The 22663-nt window shown below is 53.5% G+C and overlaps 9 protein-coding genes and 2 non-coding genes across 11 annotated transcripts; 5 read left to right on the top strand and 6 right to left on the bottom strand.

Annotated features, from left to right (window-relative positions):
- Nucleotides 1-637: 637 nt before the first annotated feature.
- Nucleotides 638-2203, top strand: J4E78_003820 (uncharacterized protein; the record flags this gene model as incomplete). The annotated part of the gene is made up of 1 exon (XM_049364454.1): nucleotides 638-2203. One exon carries the CDS (start codon nucleotides 638-640, stop codon nucleotides 2201-2203), a length of 1566 nt encoding a protein of 521 aa, XP_049223532.1.
- A 240-nt stretch (nucleotides 2204-2443) lies between these two features.
- Nucleotides 2444-4631, bottom strand: J4E78_003819 (uncharacterized protein; the record flags this gene model as incomplete). The annotated part of the gene is made up of 4 exons (XM_049364453.1): nucleotides 2444-3084; nucleotides 3144-3392; nucleotides 3443-4137; nucleotides 4186-4631. 4 exons carry the CDS (start codon nucleotides 4629-4631, stop codon nucleotides 2444-2446), a joined length of 2031 nt encoding a protein of 676 aa, XP_049223531.1.
- Nucleotides 4632-5827: 1196 nt separating this feature from the next.
- J4E78_003818 lies at nucleotides 5828-5915 on the top strand. The gene has a single exon. It is a non-coding gene; the product is annotated as a tRNA-Gly (tRNA).
- Nucleotides 5916-6342: 427 nt separating this feature from the next.
- Nucleotides 6343-7893, top strand: J4E78_003817 (uncharacterized protein; the record flags this gene model as incomplete). Its single annotated transcript, XM_049364452.1, has 1 exon — nucleotides 6343-7893. The coding sequence occupies one exon, from the start codon at nucleotides 6343-6345 to the stop codon at nucleotides 7891-7893; it is 1551 nt and encodes a 516-aa protein (XP_049223530.1).
- Nucleotides 7894-8464: 571 nt separating this feature from the next.
- J4E78_003816 (uncharacterized protein) lies at nucleotides 8465-9477 on the bottom strand (the record flags this gene model as incomplete). The annotated part of the gene is made up of 3 exons (XM_049364451.1): nucleotides 8465-8661; nucleotides 8709-9017; nucleotides 9132-9477. 3 exons carry the CDS (start codon nucleotides 9475-9477, stop codon nucleotides 8465-8467), a joined length of 852 nt encoding a protein of 283 aa, XP_049223529.1.
- An 819-nt stretch (nucleotides 9478-10296) lies between these two features.
- Nucleotides 10297-12042, top strand: J4E78_003815 (uncharacterized protein; the record flags this gene model as incomplete). The annotated part of the gene is made up of 1 exon (XM_049364450.1): nucleotides 10297-12042. One exon carries the CDS (start codon nucleotides 10297-10299, stop codon nucleotides 12040-12042), a length of 1746 nt encoding a protein of 581 aa, XP_049223528.1.
- Nucleotides 12043-12486: 444 nt separating this feature from the next.
- J4E78_003814 lies at nucleotides 12487-12560 on the bottom strand. Its single transcript has one exon. It is a non-coding gene; the product is annotated as a tRNA-Ile (tRNA).
- A 1817-nt stretch (nucleotides 12561-14377) lies between these two features.
- J4E78_003813 (uncharacterized protein) lies at nucleotides 14378-15933 on the top strand (the record flags this gene model as incomplete). The annotated part of the gene is made up of 4 exons (XM_049364449.1): nucleotides 14378-14389; nucleotides 14449-14799; nucleotides 14857-15121; nucleotides 15179-15933. The coding sequence occupies 4 exons, from the start codon at nucleotides 14378-14380 to the stop codon at nucleotides 15931-15933; spliced, it is 1383 nt and encodes a 460-aa protein (XP_049223527.1).
- Nucleotides 15934-16185: 252 nt separating this feature from the next.
- On the bottom strand, nucleotides 16186-18334 carry J4E78_003812 (uncharacterized protein; the record flags this gene model as incomplete). Its single annotated transcript, XM_049364448.1, has 5 exons — nucleotides 16186-16236; nucleotides 16275-16890; nucleotides 16940-17702; nucleotides 17751-18239; nucleotides 18289-18334. 5 exons carry the CDS (start codon nucleotides 18332-18334, stop codon nucleotides 16186-16188), a joined length of 1965 nt encoding a protein of 654 aa, XP_049223526.1.
- Nucleotides 18335-19425: 1091 nt separating this feature from the next.
- Nucleotides 19426-20261, bottom strand: J4E78_003811 (uncharacterized protein; the record flags this gene model as incomplete). The annotated part of the gene is made up of 2 exons (XM_049364447.1): nucleotides 19426-19831; nucleotides 19891-20261. 2 exons carry the CDS (start codon nucleotides 20259-20261, stop codon nucleotides 19426-19428), a joined length of 777 nt encoding a protein of 258 aa, XP_049223525.1.
- Nucleotides 20262-20914: 653 nt separating this feature from the next.
- J4E78_003810 (uncharacterized protein) lies at nucleotides 20915-22132 on the bottom strand (the record flags this gene model as incomplete). Its single annotated transcript, XM_049364446.1, has 5 exons — nucleotides 20915-21200; nucleotides 21248-21710; nucleotides 21763-21850; nucleotides 21903-22013; nucleotides 22088-22132. 5 exons carry the CDS (start codon nucleotides 22130-22132, stop codon nucleotides 20915-20917), a joined length of 993 nt encoding a protein of 330 aa, XP_049223524.1.
- Between the last annotated feature and the right edge of the window lie 531 nt (nucleotides 22133-22663).

Here is a 22663-nt window from a genome sequence, read left to right as displayed (position 1 = left end):
AACGCGTACTGGGCCGTGCGCTAAGTGTTGCACGATGAAATGTTTCGAAACGCGAACGCAGACCGAACGGCTTGCAAACAGGGACGAAGGCAGCTTACAGGCTGTCTTGCATTAGAGCATTCTGGCTGGCAAGGCGTCATTGGACTCTCTAAGCGACAGCTACGTGTTGCGGTGTGCGTTGCGTACGTGATGGGGCGAGCTAGCCGTCCCAGCCTCACAAAATCTAGTTCCCTGCCACGCTGTTTCCTGCCAACCACGCGAAACAGCCCTCGAGGACAAAACCTCGCCCTTTGCTCACGAAACATTGAACCCTCTTTTTGCTCTCTGGTACACTATACCGGCAGTGACACATTTTACTGCGTCTCTTACCACTTCTACCGCCAAACATTCGTTGACCGCCGCTTTACCTTCCCACGACCCTCGTTCCGCCTTGTTATCGATAGATTGACAGTGTTGGCCGGGTTACCCTCAACACAACCCCGCCTAGCAGCAGCATTGAAACCGTTGCTTTCGCGTTTCATACGTAAACATCCATCTGCTCGACGATCTTTGGGCGACTGACGCATTCCTCGCCCGCTGACCAGCGTGCCTTCTTGCAACCCCGGCACCGGACGTCCTTTAGCGGCTGTAGTTTGGAATGAGCCGCAACGCCCCTCACAACGTGGAGCTCCAACAGCCGCCTCAGGCCCCTTATGCGACGCACCGCTCGAACCACAGTCGAAAGATCTCGAGTCCCGTGGTCGGCGATCAAGTGCACAGCTTCGACGACGTGGACATTACCGGCCTTCAACCACCTCCTTCCGCTTTAACACCCACTACTGCAACGGCATATGACCCACATGCACCTTCCCCACTAGAAGACTTCCCTCGATCTGGCCGAACACACCAGCGGACATTGACTGGTACCATCTTCGACAACTTCAATCGCGCAACATCGACAATCCAGCAACATACTTCAAGAGCATCTTCACCTACAAAGTCCTTGGCAAGCTTCATCCCCTCCAGAGGCGCTATCGAGTCCAGCGCTAGCCAGCCTAAGATTAGGGCACTCCAAAACTGGTTCAACGGCTCCTCTGCACCCGTGACGCTGGGTGTCGGACAGCAAGACGAATACTCGGATTCTGGTTCTGAGTCGGGAGAGGAATACGACTCTGAGTCCGAGGAGGAGGAAGAGCAGAGAGGCAGCAACATGATGACCAACCTCTTCAACCGCGGCTCTTCCCTTACGAGGGGCACATCGCAGAGCCCGAGACGATCAGACGACACCCAAACACCGAGCAAGGCCCCGAGCCAGCCCACCACTAGCAGCAAGTTCGCATGGCTGCTGTCCACACAAAAGAACGCCGCTGTACCCCCTCCGCAGCAGTCTCCCACATACCACAACCCCGACGATGAGCTCCTCAACTTGAGCATCTCGCAGTCGCTCTTCCCACACGGACCTGCCGATCCACTGGCACCCTCGTCCTTCCACGACCTCCTCACCAACGCCGAAGCGCTCCTCTCTCGCTACCAGACCGCATACCGCCAACTCTCTACCGCGTTGGGAGATGCCCATGCCGAACAAAGTGCGCAGGACGATGAGCTTGACGAGGCCGAGACACGAGCAAGGCATTTGAAGATGCAGCTGGAGACAATGGCGGCAAAGGCAGCTGAGCAAGACGAGCAGATGCGAAGCCTCATGGAGGACCTTGCATTTGAGCGTAAAGCCCGTCAAGAGGAAGAGGCGGCTCGTAAGAGGAGTCTAGCCCTCATCAGAGGCGCACCACAGTGCGACCACGCTCCATGCCAGGAGAACGCCCGCCGCCACAACCGCGTCTCCGGCTCAGAGATCAGCGTCGATTCCGGCTTCGAGTCTGAAGCCGAGACCGATGCCGCCAGCGTCTTCTCAAGAAGCTGCCTCAGCCCCACCGGCACCGACCGCTCCTCCATTCTCGACACCGACATCCACGACATCACACCCAAGGGACGCAAGCCGCAACCCTTGAAACGCGGAAGCACATATGAGCAGAGACAAGAGGGCAAAGTCGACATCGCGAAAGGCGGATGGGGATGTGCGAATTGCCAGGGCGGTGCACAATCCGCTGTTTGGGGTCGTCTGGCAAAGGAGCGAGAGGAGAACCGCTCGCTCAGACTGAGGGTCGAGACCCTGGAGGAGGCTGTTGACGGTGCTCTCAACGCCGTCGCTGGCGCTTGGGGCGTGTAAATACCCGTGTACAAACATACATGACTTTGGAGTATATTGGCGTTTGGTATACCACTGCTTGACGATTGGATGACTATCAGATTGGTTTAGTCTTTTGAAAGATGCAGCGCATCGTAGTATAGTATAGCATGAACTACGCTTTACATTTTCGCAACCACTAAGGCAATGATGCAAGAGTGCTATACACAATGAATTCGCTCCATACATCCAACTAACAAGTGACACCCCCCTCAGCACCACTCACAGCTTCTGCTCCCCACCACAACACCCCTTCTCCTTCTCGACCAGCACACTCGCCTGGTTCTTCGTACTCGGCACATCAATCGCCGGGTTCCTCTCAAAGAAATCACTCGGCTTGAAATGCACCTGGTAAATCTCCACCGGCATAACAGGCCAGTCCTCCACCCGTGGGTTGTGCGTCAGTCCAAACACATTCCACACCACCAAATCCTCATTCTCAACCCCGTCTTTGCGGGCCGCCATATCGTGCACACCCCCCTCCTCCAACTGACTCTGCATCGTGAACCGTCCCGCGGCATACAGCTCGTCGTCTTGGTACTTGGTCACCCATACATGGTGGTTCGTGAAGAGGGCGCGCTGCGCTTGGATGCTACCCGGCGCGGCGAGTATCTTCTGCGTGGGCAGCGGCGCGAATTTGTAACCAACGGGGTTCCCTGATTTGGGATTTGTCTTGGACGGGTTTATAATCTTAAACACGCGGTGGTCGAAGGGATTTGCGTCTACGCCGCCAGATTTGTCAATGACGGTTTTGCGGATCTCGTAGAAGTTGCCGGCAGGGTTTGTGGTTGCGTTGATGGGGGTTGAGTGGGATTCTTCGTATACGACGGTGTTTTTGTGGCCGTCGATTGCGGGGTCGAAACCTATTGGTGGATGGTTAGGTAAGTGATTCTTGTGTTAGGAGAGATTGAGGATGACGTACGAGCTGCGAAGATGTGTTGGTGGTTTTGGGCGAGGACGCCGCCGGAGACTACGTTTCCGTAGTCGGACGTCTTGCCTGGGTCGATGTTTACGACGGAGACGATGCCGGTGGCGCGGACTTCGAGGGTTATGCCGCCGGCGGTGTCGAGCTTGTAGGCGAAGACGTATTCGTAGTTTGCGAGGGTGATGATGAATTGGATGACGAGTTCGCGTAGTCGGGTGACTACTGCACGGCCAGTCCGCCAGTTGGCTGGATTGGTGGGTTAGTCTGGGATGAGAAGTTGGGATGGGTATACATACTGTGCTTCCAGCCAATACCGTTGTCTTGCTCGTGAAGACAGACTACGTTGGGATGGACCTTTGGTTCGCCATCGTTACCAACGACGACGGCGTCGAAGTACTTGATCACACCGAGGCAGTCACAGCCCAAGGAAAGGTTGTTGGCACAGTTGCCAGCGCCTCCGTCACCGAAGTCGAAAGCTTGCTTGCGGTGGAATGGTGGGCGAGCATCAGCATACGGGACCGACATCTCTGAGATGCTCATCCGGTACATGATACTCCTGCCATCGTACTTGACGTCGTGCAGCACGGCTCCTTCACGGGGGTTGAACGAGACCCTGAAGCTCCACTTCTGCCACTCAACCAGTGACTCGTCTGTGACGCTGAAGGAAGGCCCCTCTGGCTGTGTGATATTGATGGGCTTCACGTCTTGTCGAAGACCGCCTTGCAGTAGTTCGGGAACATATTCTGCACCTTCGCAGTGGTCCAGAACGCGCTCGGAGTGTGTCTGGCCTGTGAGGCTATCGCCCTTGCCACCAGTGGCTAGACGATCAACGCGGATGATCTTTCTTGTTTGTGCATCCATAACAGGAATTAGTGGTAAGGGGTAGGCGTAGAAGTTTGAGTCGGCGTTTCCGTTCCTCATGTCCTGGGCGAAGCATAGTCCTTGGAAGTATCTTCGATTCTCGGCACCAATATCAAGACCACCGTATGGCCTATGGTCGTTAGTAATGTGGCATCCTGAAGTCGACATGGGTACCTACCAAGGCTCAACGACCAACTCAAACCCATCAGGCAGCTTGATCTCAGCCATAGCTTCCTTGAACATATCACTCTCCTCACACGCTTTGACAAGGTGTTGGAACTCCCACAACGTCAACGCAGCCTGCTTCTCCTTTCCTACAATCTCATGTCGTACTCTCTTCCTCTGCTCAACATCAATGACAGACTCGTGGTACTCTGGTATCTTGTCTGAGCCGATGACGTCGTATTGGCACTTGGCCAATCGTGGTGGTCGCTTGGAAGCTGGCGACTGTCCTGGTTTTGCTGCATGTTCAAGCTCAAGGTACTGTTTCATGAGCTCCTTTGCTGGTTCTTGGAGGAAGATCTCTCGAAAGTCGACAACGCAGTCTTTGTGGAGGGAGAGGACGGTGTCACGCGCAACGCGTGTCTCCTCTATGTTGAGGATACTGAACGGGTGAGGTGCCATTGTGTAGTGTATTCTTGAAGGAAGGAAGGCGGTATGATGTTGTCTTCACCCGGAGCTGGTGTGGCGTAGATGGAGTGGAAGAGAAGTCATCAAGTCGGGAGGGACACAATCCAATTTATCTACAGACGTACACATTCTGCCGAGCCCGTATCTCTAAGCGTAGAAGCGGGGATATGAGATGATAGACCATGGTGATACGTTCAAATACGCGAAGCAGTACCGCCGTCATGCCCTCTGGCGGAACGTCGCATGTACCTTCCAAGTTCGGTTAGCGTGGGATGTTGATGACCATGTGCTGCACGCTCTGTCGAGCGACACACAGATACAGAAGCGTTGTCTATCCCAGCCCCTGCTACGACAAGATATGTACCAGGGAGACAGTGCTATCGTGCTGTTCTTCGCGGAATGTCGCGTGTGAAGAAGTCGAATCCTCCACCGGAATTACCTCCGCTGTGGGTCGGATTACTCCAGGACTGGTCTGGCTCGAGCTACCACAGGACGGAACATTGCGCTGCAGCGATAAAGACAGCGAGTCTGGGTGTCTCGGTAGTCACGTTATGTAAGTCGACGATCTGGAGCACGCTGGGAAACGGATACCAAGATTTGTTCCGCGATGTAGTGCGAGATCTATGCACTACCCATCTAGGTAGGTACAACAATAACGCACCGGCTTGGCACGATAGCAAGATTAGAAAGGGCTCTCCAGCTTCGTTCTTACTCCGTGTACGATTGCCGCGAAGAGTCATGTTGCCGAATAGTTTGCCGTTTCGATTGCTACCTAGGTATGAAGTAATGGAAGTCGCGCGACATCAGGCAGAATACGAAGCCATGCAGTTGGGATGTCCTGTCCAGTATTACACAAACAGTGACAGCTCTTGCAAGACAGGTCAGTCTTTGGTGCCAGGAACTTGTTTGCTATATGAATCAATGCTCAGTAACAAAGTATGTGCTAGACTTCTCTACCGATTGATTGTCAGTACGTAGGTTAAAAGAGGAGCACATCGTCTTCTAGACGCCGTTGGTGGAGACCCATATCGTTGGTGGATCACCCTCGACTCGTGCATCGGGCTATACCGTACCCAGCCTATCGACGCAGGGCCGGTTGCACAGCTCACTGTTTTCCACACGTTATCGCTTGGGATATTTTCTGTCAAATTTGTCGACTTTCCATCAAATCAACCATCTCAGTGATTCACGCATCGGTGGTTTAGTGGTAAAATTAGCCGTTGCCATCCTTCACAGGACAGTTTCGGCTAGCCCCGGGTTCGATTCCCGGCCGATGCATTCATGTTACCTTTCTTTTTGCCTTTTCAAACATTGTGGTTGATGTGGTAGTTGAAGTTCAGCGACCTTGGAACAGGCGACCCGTGCGCCTTGGAAAGCCAGCAAACCTTCTTTTTGCCTCACTGCGCCACATGCACCGCCACGCGCCCACCTCGCGTTTGAGACCCGCCATCTCTTTTCAGCTACGCGCCCACCTCGCGGCGATGGCTCATAATGCGTTGGCACACCGCGTGCGCAGCGTTGGTCTCGACAATCGAGATTCACTGGCCGGCGCCGCTCCTCAGAGTAACTTTCGCTTCACGTGGCGGTGAGGCTGTGAACAGGCGCGAGATTCACACCAGCCTGGGCGTTGTATTAGCAATTCCATTAACTTTAGTCCTACTGTCTGCCCAGCAATCACGGGTTGCCCTCCTACAACTACACCAACATGTTCACGGGAACGACACCAGAATCGCTCATCCCGCGCTCGGATTCGCGCAACCCGGCCACAACATGCAAAGGCATTACTAAATCGGGGCGACCATGCAGACGTCCTATTGATGCGAAAGCATCTAATGACGACGGTGTTATCGCTGTAGTATCTGTCGTTAGCGACGACAGCGACGATGACGAGATTGGCGCCGCCGCCTACTTCTGCTGGCAACACAAAGACCAAGCCGAGCATTTGGCTGCGCAAGCATCGAGTGGACCGACTACCCAGCTTTACCCGCTGAAAGAGAGGAACAGTATCGACACGCTCGTGGAACGACTGGGTGTCCTTGATTTTGGAGAACCGGATGAAGCCGCGCCCAAGAAGAGTGGAAGGAGAAGAACATCTGGATCTCGTCCGCCGCGGCGCATCAATCGACCAGCTACCTGGGATAACGTAGAAGGGCCGTTGATGTCTGTACCGAGCGATGTCATGGCAGCAAGAAAGCGCAGAGACCATCGGCCGCCGAAGCCACCTCCACAGAGGAAAAAGAAGAGTTTTTGGGCTTCGTTATGCTGTGGGTCTGCAGACGACGACGAATACACAGAGGTCGTGCGGCACAAGAGAAGGACAGACGAAAAGCCCGTATCGGAGGACGATGCACAAGAGACGCCTATGCAGCAAGTACCACAGCAACCGCCTCGAGTACGACCAGACCACCGAAGGCCGAGCGGTCAGACCTCGAGACCTTCGTCTTCCTCACGACCACCTCCCACATCTCGACCACCAAGTGATCAACCTGCCCGCAAGCCACTAGGAGAAAAGCCCGCTCGACCTGTCAATCGGACAACTCGCCAAGAGTCAGAAACAGCCAAGCTACTCCGCTACATCCCAAATACAGTATCACCACAACTCGCGTCGACCCTGCTCGCCCAACTCTCAAAGCCCATTTCACCCCACGACGAAGAAGGCTACATCTACATCTTCTGGCTCACCCCCGAAGCCGCCGGCCCTGCACCATCCTCCGCTGCGTCGACGCTTCTCTCACCACCATCACGTGCAGATCAAAGCCGGCGAACTTCAGATGTCATGCGCCAATTCTCCGTCAAAGGCGGACAGCCCAACACGACCCGCTCAAGATCCGGATCCACAAACTCCCCACCAGATAAAGACACCATCCTCCTCAAAATCGGGCGCGCAAACAACGTCCACCGCCGTATGAATGAATGGACTCGCCAGTGCGGATACAGTCTATCACTCGTGCGGTACTATCCCTACGTTTCTTCTTCCACGCCCTCTCCCCAGCCCTCGCCTGCACAGTCTCGGCGCCAATCAGGTGCGAATGCTGGGGCTGCCTCTGATGGCGTGAGGAAAGTGCCGCATGCGCATCGTGTGGAGCGCCTGATTCATCTAGAGCTTGCGGATCAGCGTGTCATCAAACAGTGCGATGCTTGTGGCAAGTCGCATAAAGAGTGGTTTGAAGTCGAGGCTACGAAGGAGGGGGTTAAGAAGGTGGATGAGGTTGTTAAGCGGTGGGTTGAGTGGGCTGAGAACAACAATGAAGGATGAGCGGGATATTGCTAGAGAGTTGGGACGCTGGATGATGATTACAGAGCCCATTTAGACGTAAACGGTTAGATTACCAAGAGGTAGAAGTAGTAAAGCCGCTTGATTGCACGTGGGTGTGTGTCCCAGACGCTTCCTCGAGAACAACTTTGGCCAGAATTGACATCACCGACAACATTGTGTGATTATGTAGAATGAGGAAAATTTCATTGGGGAATTGGGTATCTTGTGTAGCTATCGCAGCAATCAAACAATCAGGAGCAACAGAGGCTCGTCTTCTTCGCTAAACTTCCCGATATCCGCGGGTTCAGAATGCGACACAGTTATGGGGGTTGCCCGACATAGCGGACACTGTACAACGGAGCTTTTGGCAGTGGTAGTGGTGGCGAGGAATAAGGGGGTGAAGCGCGGTCGGTCTTTCAGGTGTGCGAATCCATAACTTTTCCATCCTTTTCGTCGCATTCAGTGACGATTGGTGTCCCCCAGCGGTGTTGAACCTCCTCTTACTCGTGACATCGTCCATGGGTGTATATACAGTGGGTTTATTACTGCACTCGGTGCCGTAGTGTTGGTATCAGAAAAGGCCGATGCGCGGCCGCCAGTCGTTCTCGTTGACAGACTTTGGGTTGACGACGATCTGGTAAGGGAAGGGGTTGGCGTCGGTGGTTGTGATGGGTGGGATGTGGTCTTTTTCTCGGTTCACAATGGCGATGATCTTATGCGCTGCCTTTTCCAGAGACTTGGTCATGGCACGGCGGACCTTGAGCACATCTGACACTTTGTTAGTGGCGTGCGTGGCAACAAGCGGAGAGACATACCAGTTTCTGTGCGTGGCTGGGCAAGGGTAACGTCCAGCGTCCACTGCTCCCAGCAAACGTCCTCGTCCGCCTTGCTGAAGAAGTACGATGTCTTTTTTCGCTTCTTCTCAAAGAACTGCACGACAATCTGCCCCCTTCCTCTCGGCTGGTGCGTGCTGTCTATGGCCCGAACTAGCGCAAACGTCTTCTGTTCGATAAGTGTCTCGAGATCAACATCGTCGATGGCGGGAAGGGTCAGGTCGAGGAGGTCGCGGGTCAAGGGAGAGATGGACGTAAAGTAGCGGTGGAAGAATATCGTGTGCAGTATCGCTGGGGCCAGGTCAACTATGGTCTACGGGGTATTCGGGGCGGGGAGACGTGTAGTGGGGGAGAAAGTTGCGCCGATCTCCACGCCAGAGACACGGTGGAAGAGAATAGACTCACCCTTGACGACATCCTTCACGCACGCCGCGTCGGCGAAGATCTCGAGGTTGTACTCTGGCCGCCTCCTAGGTTCCATGCTGGCATCAACAGTCCGGAAGCCCGAAGCGCGTGCTGAAGACCGGGTAATGCGCCGCGCGGCGTTCTGGGGCGAGCGTGTCGCAACGAGGCGCTCAAAGGCTGTGGCCGTCGGCGGTGCTGGCGTCGCAGTAGCAGTCTCGTGGCGGTAGGCGGGGCTTTGCTGGCGGGTTCGTCGTGGGTGCAAGAAGTACGGAGCTGAAGATTTGGGGTTGTGCGGGGCAGGAGCGGACGAACACGACGACGGAAACTGAGAAGGAGCGGCCGGCATGCGTGAGATCATCAAAGAAGCACAATCCTGGCTGGGCACCATTTTCGCCTAACCCACGCCTATCAGCGCCTGTTGACTGCATAGCCCATGGAGCCCTACAGCTATTTGTAGCCCGTCTCAGCCACAGCCCAACATGACACCCTCTGAGACATGTTGTCAAGATTCGCACATGAAAGTGTCATCTGCCTTGGCCGTCTGAATCACCACCTCGTCACGTCTGACAGACCACCGCGGCGTGACTATCACGGGGAGGCAGCAAGTGTCCGCTTACGAACGGGCCGCGAACATCCCTCAGGTTCCAGGTTCCAGGGGCGCTAGCATAGTCGGCAAGGCTGCTTGACATAATCCTGCATGACCAAATCTAGTCGTCGAAGCGAAGAGATGTCTCGCATGCATATAGCCTGGACCACCAGTTTGCATGCTGCGTGTCGTGGTAGTGTGCACACATGCATGCGACGGGGTTGCCAGTGGAGGAGACGAGAGCGTGCACCTGGTGTACGATCCATGGATGCTTCCAAGCGTCCAAGCCCCGGGGTGTCAGGCACGATCACATGTCAATGCGATTGCCCAGAATGCATGGTTGTGGCTTCCTGTCGCCTTGTCGACAGTATGGCTGCCTCCAGTGAATACCAGAATCAAACGCAAGTAGCAAAGACTAGAAATGCAAAAAGTCACTATGAGCCCACTGCTGGCGGGAAGAAATCGAGTCCTCGACCCTTCGGAAATAAGCTTTAAGGTTGAGCCTCAACCATCGCGCCAAGCCCAAGTCGCGCAAGTCGCGTCACCCTCCTGCCCGACCAACAACCCAACGAACCGAACATGGTTGGCACAAAGCGCAGACGCGACGGAGACGATGTCGACGAGGGCACACCGCAGAAATCACGCGCACGATTCGCTGAAGAGGCTCACGATGAGCTAGAACCGCTCGAAGCGCAGACACCGTCCAGAAAGGGGAGGACACAACATCTGGCCGAGCATGGGACGCCCCGATCCATCTTGAAAAAGACTGGTCTGGTAAACGGCATCACCGCGACGCCCAAGTCTACCCGGAAGCTGGTCTTTGAGACACCGACCAAATCCGCAAAACGAGACTCTCCGAATGGCACGCCCACCATCGTTCGCAACGCCGATCGCAGCGCGCGCAGAAAGAGCAATCGTCGTATACTGGAACGCACACTGAATGGCGACGAAAGCGATGAAGATGCGCTGGATGAGGAGGAGGACCTCGCCGAACACATCTTAGGGGACGACACAGAGGACGCGGCGCAGGTCGAGGAGGGAGTGGTACAAGACGAAGTACCTGTACCAGAGACACCCTCGAAGCGTGGGAGAGGCCGACCTAAGGGGTCAGGAAAAGTAGGGCGGCCGCGCAAGCAGCGCTCGCCGACACCTCCGACTGAACTGCCACCACACGAGGAGTATTTCTGGCAGAATCGCCCAGGCGGCACCAAAACCTCCAACAACACTCTTTCTGCACAGAGCCTGTTGAATCACGATGAATACTTCTCAGCAATGCAAACGTACGAGGACCGCCACCAGTCTGAACAAGAGTTCTTGCTCGAATTGCACGGCCGAGCATACGATCAATGGATCTTTGAGCTGGAGGAAGGCTTCAACATATGCCTCTATGGGTACGGATCGAAGCGCATCATCACCGAACGATTCACCGCACGCCTCTATCAGTCTCTCCTAGACGCTGCGCCGTACAGAGGAACAAAGAAGACACCAAAGATTGTGGTTATCAACGGATACACAGCTGGCACAACCGTAAAAGACTTGCTGGTAACGTTAGCATCGGCAGTCATACCAGCCGGACCAAAGTTGCCCAATCAACCCGCTCTGCTACTCGATTTCATCCTCGAACACCTCACCAGCAACCCGCCGCCGCATCCAGTACCCGTCATTCTGAATTCCATCGACTCGCCCTACCTTCGAAAGTCTCCCGTACCTTCCATGCTCGCCCGCCTAGCTGCACATTCATCAATCAACCTTGTGTGTACAGCGGATACACCGAACTTCCCTCTTCTGTGGGATGTTGGCATGAAGACACAATACAAATTCCTCTTCCATGACGCAACAACCTTTGCGCCCTACGACGCGGAGATAGACACGGTAGAGACTGTGAATGAGCTCCTCGGACGCAGCGGAAGACGAGTAGGCGGAAGAGATGGTGTCGGCTTCGTCTTACGCTCTCTACCGGAGCAAGCTCGAGAACTGTTCCGCATCCTCGTCATGGAGCAACTAGCTCTCTCACTCATGGAAGGCGGTGATATGGAAGAAGAAGACGAGGTTACTGCTACGCCGAGGTCGAAGAAGGTCGCACAAGTCAAGAACGTTCTGCCAGAGTCCACCCAAGGCGTTGAGTATCGTGTGCTGTATCACAAGGCTGTCGAGGCCTTCGTTTGCACAAGTGAAGTCAGTTTCAGGACGCTGCTCAAGGAGTTCCACGACCATCAGATGATAGAGAGTAAGAAAGATGGTATGGGTACGGAGAGACTGTGGGTACCTTTCAGACAAGAAGAGCTGGAGGGTCTCGCGGAAGATCTCGCTGGGGAGGCGTTTTGATTTGCGCACTCCGTTCGACGAAGAAGTTAAACACCTACGAAGAATGAGTGAGGTAAACGATCCGGGGGTCTACATTGCGTTGAAAGCTTGCCAAGTTTCGTTCTGACACCAACGTACACTTCAGGGCGATTCATTCGTTCTTTGTATGCGGTGGGCGTATATCCTTAATTACATTGTACAACATATTTTCATGATATTGCGATGCCATTTCCCTCCCTTCCAGCGACCTTGCTAGGTTCAAGACAAGAACAAGGTTGAAGCAAAAAGAGCGAGGACGTTTCACAGAGAGCAAAAGTCTGACAAAGACAAAGAAAAGAATATTAGTGGTCACTAAGAAGTTTGAACCCGCGATCCGCCACCCTCGTCCTGCGGATCTTTCTATTCCATCTCGAGATTAATTTTGACATAGTATTCTGACAAAAAGCAAAAAGAAAGGACTGTTAGTGGTCACTACGAGGGTCGAACTCGCGACCTTGGCGTTATTAGCACCACGCTCTAACCAACTGAGCTAAGCGACCGTGTTATCGGATGATTGATGGAAGGTTGAAAAAATGCAGCGACCATAATTGCGGCAAAATTGGTGGCATTAGCAGAAATCAACAGGGCAGTTGCTAGACGCGGGGTCGAAGCAAGTTTGCAGCTTCCTCGCTGAAAACCATAATTCATTTGGCAGATTTTCTCTGCCCCACCTTCGCGATAGAGCAAGAGCGCATTGCGACTTCTCGATACTTATAGAAACGGAACGTCGTTTGTGAACACAGCTGATGAGCTACACAACTTGTTGCGGCAGTAAGGCTCTTGGTTGTAGTTTCCTTTGCTGTATCTCTGAGCAGAGAAGTGAGTGCACCTGTGAAGTCACTACTTGCGGCGCCTCATACCAGGAAGAAACTGCCGAGGTGAACAGGTGCCTGCAGTCTACATGAATCTCAAAACAGAGGTCCAGTTAAAGCTGGAGGCAATGTAGACTTCTAGGTCATCGACTTTTAGCAGTTGTCCAGTTTCTTCCTTGACTATGATCGTTGGATGTTTTGAAGCCACGGGATGCGGGTATAGGCATTCTCTCTTCCCTACGTCACATCTATGTTTACCTTGCGAGAATTCATGAGCGATAGACAAGAGGCCAAGCACTTCAATGTATAGCTACTTTGTCACCTACCTCTCACGACTATCATGATTACCGTAGCTCAACGAGACATGTATCTCATCTCTTGAAGTACTGAATCAATGTCGAGATACTTCATCCACTAAGAAAGTAAATTCCGCTCCTCCAATACAAATATACAAAGACACCGCAGCATTTACACAACAAGTAAGCCGCTCAAAATGGATCTAGACTTCCAAGTGGCATTCCCTCGTGGACTCCAGACTGCACTAGCGGCTAGTGTGCACACCAAACATGAGCATGTGGCGCTGCCTAGATGGGTCACCAGGACCCCTCGTTGCCACTCCCACAAGCCGACCCTATTCATCCAAGTCATGCGCTGTAAGCCTTGCAGTGGTGCCGTTTTGAGAACTCGATCGCCCGAATAGAATTGCGATGCGATCCATCTGTCAAGGCAAGGTCTGCGCTTAGTAGCGCCCACGGCCGAAAGCGTGTTTTCGGGTCAGCCACCTAGAATTATGGTCGGATATTCCGCTTGTGGGCATATCCATTCGAAATTGACAGAGGCTGCTGTGATGTGGTCACCATGAGCAGGCGATCGTGTTGCAGTCGAGGATTCTTTGTTGTTTGCTTTGCTTGAGGCACTGATGGCACAACAATACATAGTACCGGGGCAACCCGCAGTCATCTCCGCATGACGTCTTCATGAGCAAAACTGCGGTTGAATGGCTGGTACGCTGGTAGACAGATTACCGGGAAATAGTTCCCTCCATCGTGGCCTGGATCAGCATGCGGAGCCCGCCCCGGCGTTAGCGCGCCACTTTCCCGTGGCAGATCCCAGCTGTGATCACGATCCGTCGCTCTTTTGAGACGACTATGATGCTGTGTCAGCCACCTTTTTACTGCTTTAGGTTCGACGTTGACCTAAGTCCAGATCTTACCAGTAAATCTTCAGTGTAGCTGAGGTAGTTCGAGATCCAGGCGTGTGGCCGTCGCGTCAACGGCTGAAGCATGACGACACTTCGCTTTGACCGTCTGAGTAGCCGTTAGCTGTAGCATCACCAAATAACTACTTTGGTCGTGATGTGTACCTGTATTCTCATCGACAAGTAGGTCGACTCTCCACTTCTTGACATTCCCATCTTTTCTTCTCTTCGACGTGCTTGAAGCCTTGCTCTCAGTTCTGGATTTTCACATTCTTCTCGTCTCTGGCTCAGGAGCCATACCGTCGTCATGAATATCAACGTAAGTTGCATCGAATCGGGACATCGTCGTGCAATACAATACTAACAAGTTCGTTACAGGAACCCGTCCAAGGCAAAGCCTTTGCGCTGCCTTTCACGAAGGCCGCAGACCCTAATGCCAACCTCAGCGATTCAGAGATGCGTATGCCGCTATTGAGTCGCGTACCCGACAATATTCGTAACCACTTCATCGCCATGTGCGGAGAATTTGTCGGAACTGTCCTGTTTCTATACTTTGCTCTGTCTGGCGCACAAGTTGCGAACAGTATACCGTCGTCGGGAGGCCAGACGGTAGCGGAGGCTGGCAGCAATCCCCAACAGCTGCAGTATATTGCGCTTTGCTTTGGCTTCTCGCTTGCTGTGAACGCTTGGGTCTTCTTCAGGATCAGTGGAGGCTTGTTCAATCCGGCCGTAAGAAACTCCTCTCTCTTACAATCCTACTCAACCAGTTTGCTGACGACAATGTAGGTCACATTCGGCATGTGCTTGATCGGTGCTCTCCCCTGGGTACGCGGTGCTCTGTTGTTCGTCACTCAGATCCTCGGAGGCATGGCCGCGGCTGGTTTGGTCCAGTGCATGTTCCCGGGTGATCTGAACGTTCGAACAAAACTTGGTGGAGGTACCTCTATTGTGCAAGGTCTTTTCATTGAGATGTTCCTTACTGCCCAGTTGGTCTTCACCATCTTCATGTTGGCAGCTGAGAAGCACAAGGGAACCTTCATCGCGCCCGTGGGTATGTAATGAATAGCTTTTGGTTGACTCCTGTGGTGGATGCTAACGTCTTGAACAGGTATCGGTCTTGCTCTGTTCGTCACAGAGCTATCCGGAGTATACTTCACAGGCGGATCCCTGAATCCCGCACGCTCATTCGGCCCTGCCGTCGTCAACCTCGAGTTCACGTCCTATCACTGGATTTATTGGCTAGGGCCCATCCTCGGATCTATTATCGCGGCCGGGTTCTACAAATTCATCAAGATTCTCGAATACGAGACTGCCAACCCAGGTCAAGATATGGACCACGCTGCCAAGATCGAGAAGAAGAAGAATTTGCTGCTCGCCGCTGGTATCAACGAGTACGACGCTCACCAGGTGGCTACAGAGCTTACCGAAAAGGCTGCCGTTGCCGATGCCGGGGGTCCGGATGGTGGAGTCGTTGCCAATGGCCAAGGTCAACGTGACCCCCAGTACGTTCCTCACGTCGGTATGTACGGGACACAGTTCCGTTCGAACTCTGACATCAGCAACAAACGCGGGTCTGGTAGCTCCGAATCAGGGGTCTTACCATCGCCGCAACGTCCAACCGCTGTGACCACAGGTAGCCAGGTTGGGAGGTTCAGCTATCTAGGTAGTCGCGGTGCCGTACCAGGCAACTCTGCCCAGATCAACGCTCTGAGAAGAGAGAGCAGACAGGATAGCCCTGCTATGACGACGAACGACGAGCTTTATGCTCCCCTGCAACACGGCGCTGACGTACCTCTTGGAGGCGCTGTCCTTGAGACTGAGCCTAGGCAGCGAGTCAACAGGACGCCATCGAGCTTTGCATGATGATCAGAGTATGGCAATGAGTAAGATTAAGAAGCACGACTGGATACCCTCAAAGTAACATAGCGCGTTTTGCTGCAGTGATTTCGTTTAGCGTTCCCGTACATAATGAATCGATTCGTGGTCATTTCGACGCCAAATGCTTCATGGTGAGGTTTCTCCGATATGGCGGCCGACACCTCGTAGCGCTCAAGACTGAATTGCTTTCGATGTCACCGTCAGGATTTTACCCCCCTTAAATCCGCACCCATCTTCCTAAACAACGTCCCAAAACTGCCCCTCGTCTCCCAAATCGGCAGCAGACAACTGATCGCACTACTAGCAAATACCCAAATAAAGCTCACGACCACCCATGCCGTAAAGAAGCCCTTGGAAAAGATGTAATGTGAGAAGAACATAGGCATCGGAAGAAGGAAGTCGAGGATGAAGGTCAAGAGGAAGGCGGAGATGCAGGCGAGTTTAAAAGCGCGGCGGAGTGTGGATGGGTCGTCAGGCTCTTCTTGTGTCGGGGCGAGATGGGGTGGGAGCTCGGATGTTGCTACGACTGCTTCCGGTTGCGTTGGGGCGTCTGTCGCGATTTTCTTTTCACCAGAGTCGGATAATTCGGGTGTCGAACTTTCTCTGGGGGTGTTGTCGTCGTTTACGCCATCCAGCTCAACGGCGTTGATGGCGCGGGTGATTTCCCAGTCAAAGTTGTCGGGTTTGATCAGGGTGATTGTTGTTGTTACGATGAGACCGGTCATAATGGCTGCTAGGTTACCGGCGAGTGTGGGATACGACATGCCGGTCGTTTCTACCGTGATCTCGCCATAGTAACTCTTTGCCGTACTGAGCCACGCCGTGAGACCTGCGGCAAGGCCAGACAGACAGCCTGATATAGCGGCGACTTTAGTTTGCTTTCGCCATAGTATGGAAAATGCCGTGGGGAAGACAGCGCCGCCGATTAGCAGACCCATGACACTTCGAATGATTAGTAGGTAGCAATGTAATGATGTTAAGTAGGACTCACAGGAATAACCATCCCAGATCGATCGAAGCCGCGTTCCAAATACACGCAAATACAGACATGGTCAATCCGAAGACGCAAATCATGATGTGCGAAACAAACACCAACTGCTTTGGTGTTGCCTTGGGCGATATGTAGGCCTTGTAAACGTCGAAGGTCAGTAGCGAGGAGACGGCGATCAACTCTGCAGATGCGCAGGACGTGACTGCCATGAAGAGAACCACCAGTAGCGCGACGGCACCTCCTTGGCCCATCAATGTCTCCGCAGCAAACGCGGCAGCCAAACCAGACGAGATCTGTCCAGAAGTAGGCACCTCGGGGTATGTCGGAAATCGAGGGTTATCGGTCAGTGCCACAGCCGCCAGACCAAGCGTTGTCGAAAAGCCAAATGGAATAGCGAACCAAGCGATTCCTCCCAGTAGATACGCGCGTACGGCAGTCGAAGGCTTCGAAGCGATCGCGCGCTGCCAGTAGGCCTGGTCGAGAAAGACAGTTCCGGATCCAGAGCACAACTGGATAACACCGAAGATCAGCCCAAAGTTTGACTTCAGCGTAACATATGAACCGTCCTCGTTTCCTGCGACTGGGCGCTGAGCCCCAGCTTTCTTGAGCAACTCGTACATTTCGCCAGGTGACCCGATCAAAGGGCTGACGGCGTACGCGTTGAACATGAAGTAAAGGATAATGATCATCAGGATCAAAGTGTGGCTATAATCGCAGATGAAAGTCGCTCGCAGACCACCGAGGATAACATAGGCACACACACCTACTATTGTCAGTATACCACCGCTCGTCATTTTCACATCTTACTTACCAACTGGAATCAATAAGACAGCAGCATACACCGGCATGCCCGTCAAGCTCGTGACAACCGCACTCCCACCCAGCAAAAGCTGACTGCCAACCAGAATGTTCGTCACCATCGCAAACACCATAAACACCAAATGCGCGAACGTGCCATATCGCGCTTTGATAATCTCAAGGTACGTGTGACACCTCGGTGCGTTCTGCTTGACTTTGCATGCCAGGATCGAGAACATGAGGATCTGCACCGTAGCACCGGCAGCATACCAGAATGGCCCTGCGACGCCATATTGATAGGCGACTGTAGAGGATTGAAGGAGCGTGGCTGCCCACGTCCATGCTGAGACGATACCGGAGGCGATTAGACCGGGTTTGACGGAGCGGGAAGCTGTGTTGAACTCCTCGGATGACTGGGTAGAGTAGCGTGTGTATCGGTTTTGGAGGTATGAGATTCCCATCATAAGGAAGGCGAAGAAGAAACCGATGCCGACGACGACGCCTAGATCATTTAGCTACGAGAATTGATTAGGAGTGTAGAATAAACATACCATAACCGGCTCCCACTGGGAGAGGTACTTTCGCTGTCTCTGACATGGTGAGATCTAACAGACTCGTCAAAAGTTGAAAGTTCTCAGACCCATTCTTTGCGAGAAGGTCAGTCGGTTATATTAACATATGTTGTGAAGACTCCGACTACGGCTCCGACTCCAATTACCGAGCAGGGTAAGTCGAGATACTACTGTGATCCTCAAGGAGTAGTTCGCCGTCGCGGGCCCACGGCGTTTCCGCGGCGATTGCACGACGCGATACGGAGAGTCCATTGGTGTGATAGGAGAAAGTCGTTACACGGGATGGTAAGTGCAGCGACGATCTGACGGTATGACATGGGCGCCTCGTGCGATAAGCTAGGGTTGATGAATCTCCACATGTACTGATGCATGATCAATGGGTTGCGCGTACGTTTAAGCGTAGTTGCGCCTGATCATAGGGTACATTTGGTGCTGTAGTTCTACCTCACCACTAGTATTCCTCAAGTTCAGATAAGAGATACACTAGTAGTAGGTCAGCCGCTGAGAGAGGCTTGTTGCTAAGGCCGTGATGTCATGTTCAAGGTAAGGACGCAGCTGCCGAAAACGGCCTGTTCAACGGTTGATAAACCCCCTGCTCGGTTAGCAATCTACCCCGCGAACGACAATCAACCGGGGTGAAGATTTGGAGATAATCGACGGCTCCAATTGGAGTTGTGATAAGTGAAATTGGAGATCGCAGGGTGTCATGGTTGATAAAGTTAAACGGGCTCGTTGATATAGGGAGGCCACCGTGTCTGAGACCAAATCCGGGGAGCTTTGACGATCCCAGTGGGAGCATACTATCTTACTACCGAGCCGTCTTATTAAACTTTCAGACCCCAGGTTGTTGGGAAGCGGCAGCGGGTGATATAGTGAATCAGTCGTCTGGGTGCTGTAAGGAACGACGCGACCTAGTTCTGTTATCCGTACTACTACAATCAGTACACCGGTGTCCTTCGCGCACTGTGGGTAAAGATCTGCCGACGCAATATGCGTTTTTACCCTCCGAATAGAGACATGCCAACTCTCTGTATATATGCGACGACCACCGTCTTTTCATTCCAGAAACGCCGCGCAATGCCACTAGCATTCGAGTTATGTACCATCTTCTTCCCTTCAGGTCTTCGCCCCAGCAGTCCGGATCTGGAACGTAGCTCCAGGCAGTGCAGCACTTTCCGCTGTGACGGTCGCTTGTATGCCCAAACTCGCAAGACATCCTCTTATCAGACCGGCTGGGAAGTATAGAAACGGCTGGACCCTAGCCTGGCTATTTGCGTCCCGTCCGAGCGCTACATCGCCTGTCTGTGCTACCAGCGCGGCTTGCATAGCGGCGTCGTATTTCTTTGTATCGAATGACATGCGGCCGAGAGGTTTGAACGTGTTGTCTGTAAGGACGTAGATGCCGCGGTGGTTGGTCTTGAGGTTGTCGATCTGCTTTCTGAAAAGGAGTGTCCATAGGTCTTTGCATAGAAACTTTATGCAATCGAGAGGTGTGGTGGGTCGGGGCGCGTCTCGGGAGAATCTGTGTCAAATGTTAGCCATGGTCTTGGGGGCTCAACCATGCGTCGAGAGAAGACGTACCGTTCGACAACGCCCAGTCCAACTCTATACCCGAGATTCTCTAATCGATGGAACACAGCCTCTCGTGCTTCTTCCTCGTCGACCGTCGCAGTGCCTCCTCCGCCTACTGGCCCGCCTTCTGTCCCTCTTGCTGTGCCCGCCGCTGTACTTGACGCGTCATTGCTTGCGCCGGATAGTCGCTTTGGCTTTGTGGCTGATGATCCGTGGATCCACTCCTCTTCCCGGGCGGCGAGATCGGCTGTTATGCGATATGCCATGGGTACAAGCTCTATGAGCAGGAGATCAAGACATGATGTGTTCACTAACGAGAACGTGGGGTCGACGTAAGATGTGGTGGGTTCGTTCGGTGCGGAGGGGTTGGCTTGCGCCATATTGGGCGGAGTTTTAGGGTATCTGCGTCCTCAGTCGTGCTACAGGCGATGATAGTGGTTGTGAGTTTGCGCGCGACAAAGATGCGCGCCCCGATGTGGTGTGAGGGTGTGCCGGCGGGAGTTTGCGTCTACAATAGCCTGATTCTTGTCGTCGTCTGCTGCTCAATACAGCATCGGGGATTTACAGTGCTAGGTGTCGGTGTGGAGTGGAGTTTATTGCGGTGTGTTGGTGGTGGTGTTGATGTTCGAGTCCAGATGTGGGCTGCTGGAGCCGCGGCCGATCATTCTTCTGCAAGGGTCCACGAAGTCATAGCTCGACTTCTGAACAACACTACAGCTGCTCCCGCGCCAGATCTATATCAATTAGACAGTTGATTTAAAGTTATGTCGGGAATATCTAGGGACGAAACGCATTTCGAAGCAACTTGATACTTATGAAAGTGATGATGGCAACGACGCAGGTCACTTGTAATGGGTCATGGTATTGCATCGTGCGAACATTGATATTTTAGCTCAGATCGGCATAGATCCATGCATATCCCAAGGCACGTTCTCGTAGTATCATCTCTCATGCTCATCATGGCGGCTCATAGTCTATCTACAGACAGGCGCATGTGAGTTTGTGTAGGAGCTGTACCGACATCCGGGTACACTCACTTAGCGGGAGGGTTGGCGACGAACTCGACGCCCTTGCTGATGTTTCCCTTCAGGCCGTCGTAGCAGGCCTGGAGAAGCTTCTTCTCTTGGTCGTTGGCGCTGCTGACAACGTCGATGGCCTTCTCGGCACCGTTGGGGCCAAGCTCGATGGGCACGGAGAAGAACTCAAGACCGGTCGCCTTGGAGATAGCATCTCCGCCCTCGACACCAGGTAGGTAGACGTAGCTGGGCTCTACGATGCCCTTCTCGCCCTTAGAGGCCTTGATGACCTTCTCGGCGAAGCTGTTCGCAGTTAGCTAGTGCACTTTGGTGGAAAGTATACAACATACCGGTATCCGGCGTAGGCCATGGAAAGAGTAGCGGATCCAGCGCCCTCCTTTGCCTGAACAACCTCGTCACCACCGAATTGGACGCGCTTGATAAGAGCCTCCATCTTGTCGGCCGGGATGTTTACGCTCGGCTTTGACTGGCTGAACAGAGGTACGATGGTCTCGCCGGAGTGGCCGCCAATGACGGGGATGTTCAGGTTGCCGGGGTTCTTCTCGCCGGTGATCTCAGCGACAAAGGTCTCAGCGCGGACGACATCAAGGGTGGTTACACCGAAGAGCCTCTTGGGGTCGAAGACGCCTGCCTTCTTGAGGACCTCGGCGGCGATGGGAACGGTCGAGTTGACGGGGTTGGAGATGACGAGTACGAAGGCCTTGGGGCAGTACTTGGCAACACCCTCGATGAGGCCCTGGACGATACCGGCGTTGATCTTGAAGAGATCATCACGGGTCATACCCGGCTTGCCTGAGCATTCGTTAGGTTGCAGTGCCACAACAAAAGTATGAGTTCGACTTACGGGGAATACCAGCAGGGATGACAACGACATCAGCGCCGGTGAGGGCCTTTTGCATACCATCCTCCTTTGGCAGGAAACCTGTGACAGCCTGTCCACCTTCAGTATCTCCATGCATATGCGGGGCTAGGGTTAGCTCATACTGCTGGGGTCGAGATGTGCGACAGATCGGCAGCGACACCTGGTGTGTTGACGACATCGTAGAGAGCGAGCTCAGTGACGTGTTGGCAGGACTTGAGGAGCAGAGAGAGGGGCTGTCGAGGTCATGTCAGTCAGTCTGGGATGCAACATAGAGGAACAAGTCCCTGAGGTACTCTCGAGCTCGTACCTGTCCAATGCCTCCTGCGGCTCCGGCTACTACGGCTTTGACCATTGTGATGTGAGTTTGTAAAAGGGAGACGCGTTGAAAAGTGGTAGTTGAGAAGAGAGATTGAGAGAAGAGTTGACGAGTCGGTGAGAGAAAAGAAGGCAGGAGGAGGTGGCTTGAAGTAAAGTAGGGCAGGAGCTGCACCACGCGCCCGTTCTGTTGGATCCAGGAAGGTGGGGTGGAGCACGGACCTGGCGGGGTACCGGCGGGAGTATGTCTGGGAAACGCTTCAAGCTAATGGCCGTCTAATGCCCCCGGCACAGTCTGGCTAGCTTTGTGACAATGTTAGTTTCGTGAGTGCTTGTTGAGAGTCTTGGTAGTGGACTCCAGGCTGTTCCATATACCAAGTGGATGGCTTGTATAATGGGCATTAGACAAAAGTCGCATTCTCATGCTATCGCTGCGTTAGCCAAGCATGTGCAGCGAGCCTCGGTGCCATGAGCAGTCGGAGCAGGTCGGATGCCCACTAGTTGTGACGCAGGTACGGATCCATAGACTGGAGAAGATGTTTCTTAGCCCGCGTACGGTAACTAGTAC

This window comes from Alternaria triticimaculans (assembly GCF_023758025.1).
Source record: "Alternaria triticimaculans strain BMP 0046 chromosome Unknown scaffold_4, whole genome shotgun sequence".
Taxonomy (NCBI): Eukaryota; Fungi; Ascomycota; class Dothideomycetes; order Pleosporales; family Pleosporaceae; genus Alternaria; species Alternaria triticimaculans.
Note: the sequence above shows the minus strand (reverse complement) of the source record. Positions and strands in the feature narration are given on the sequence as shown.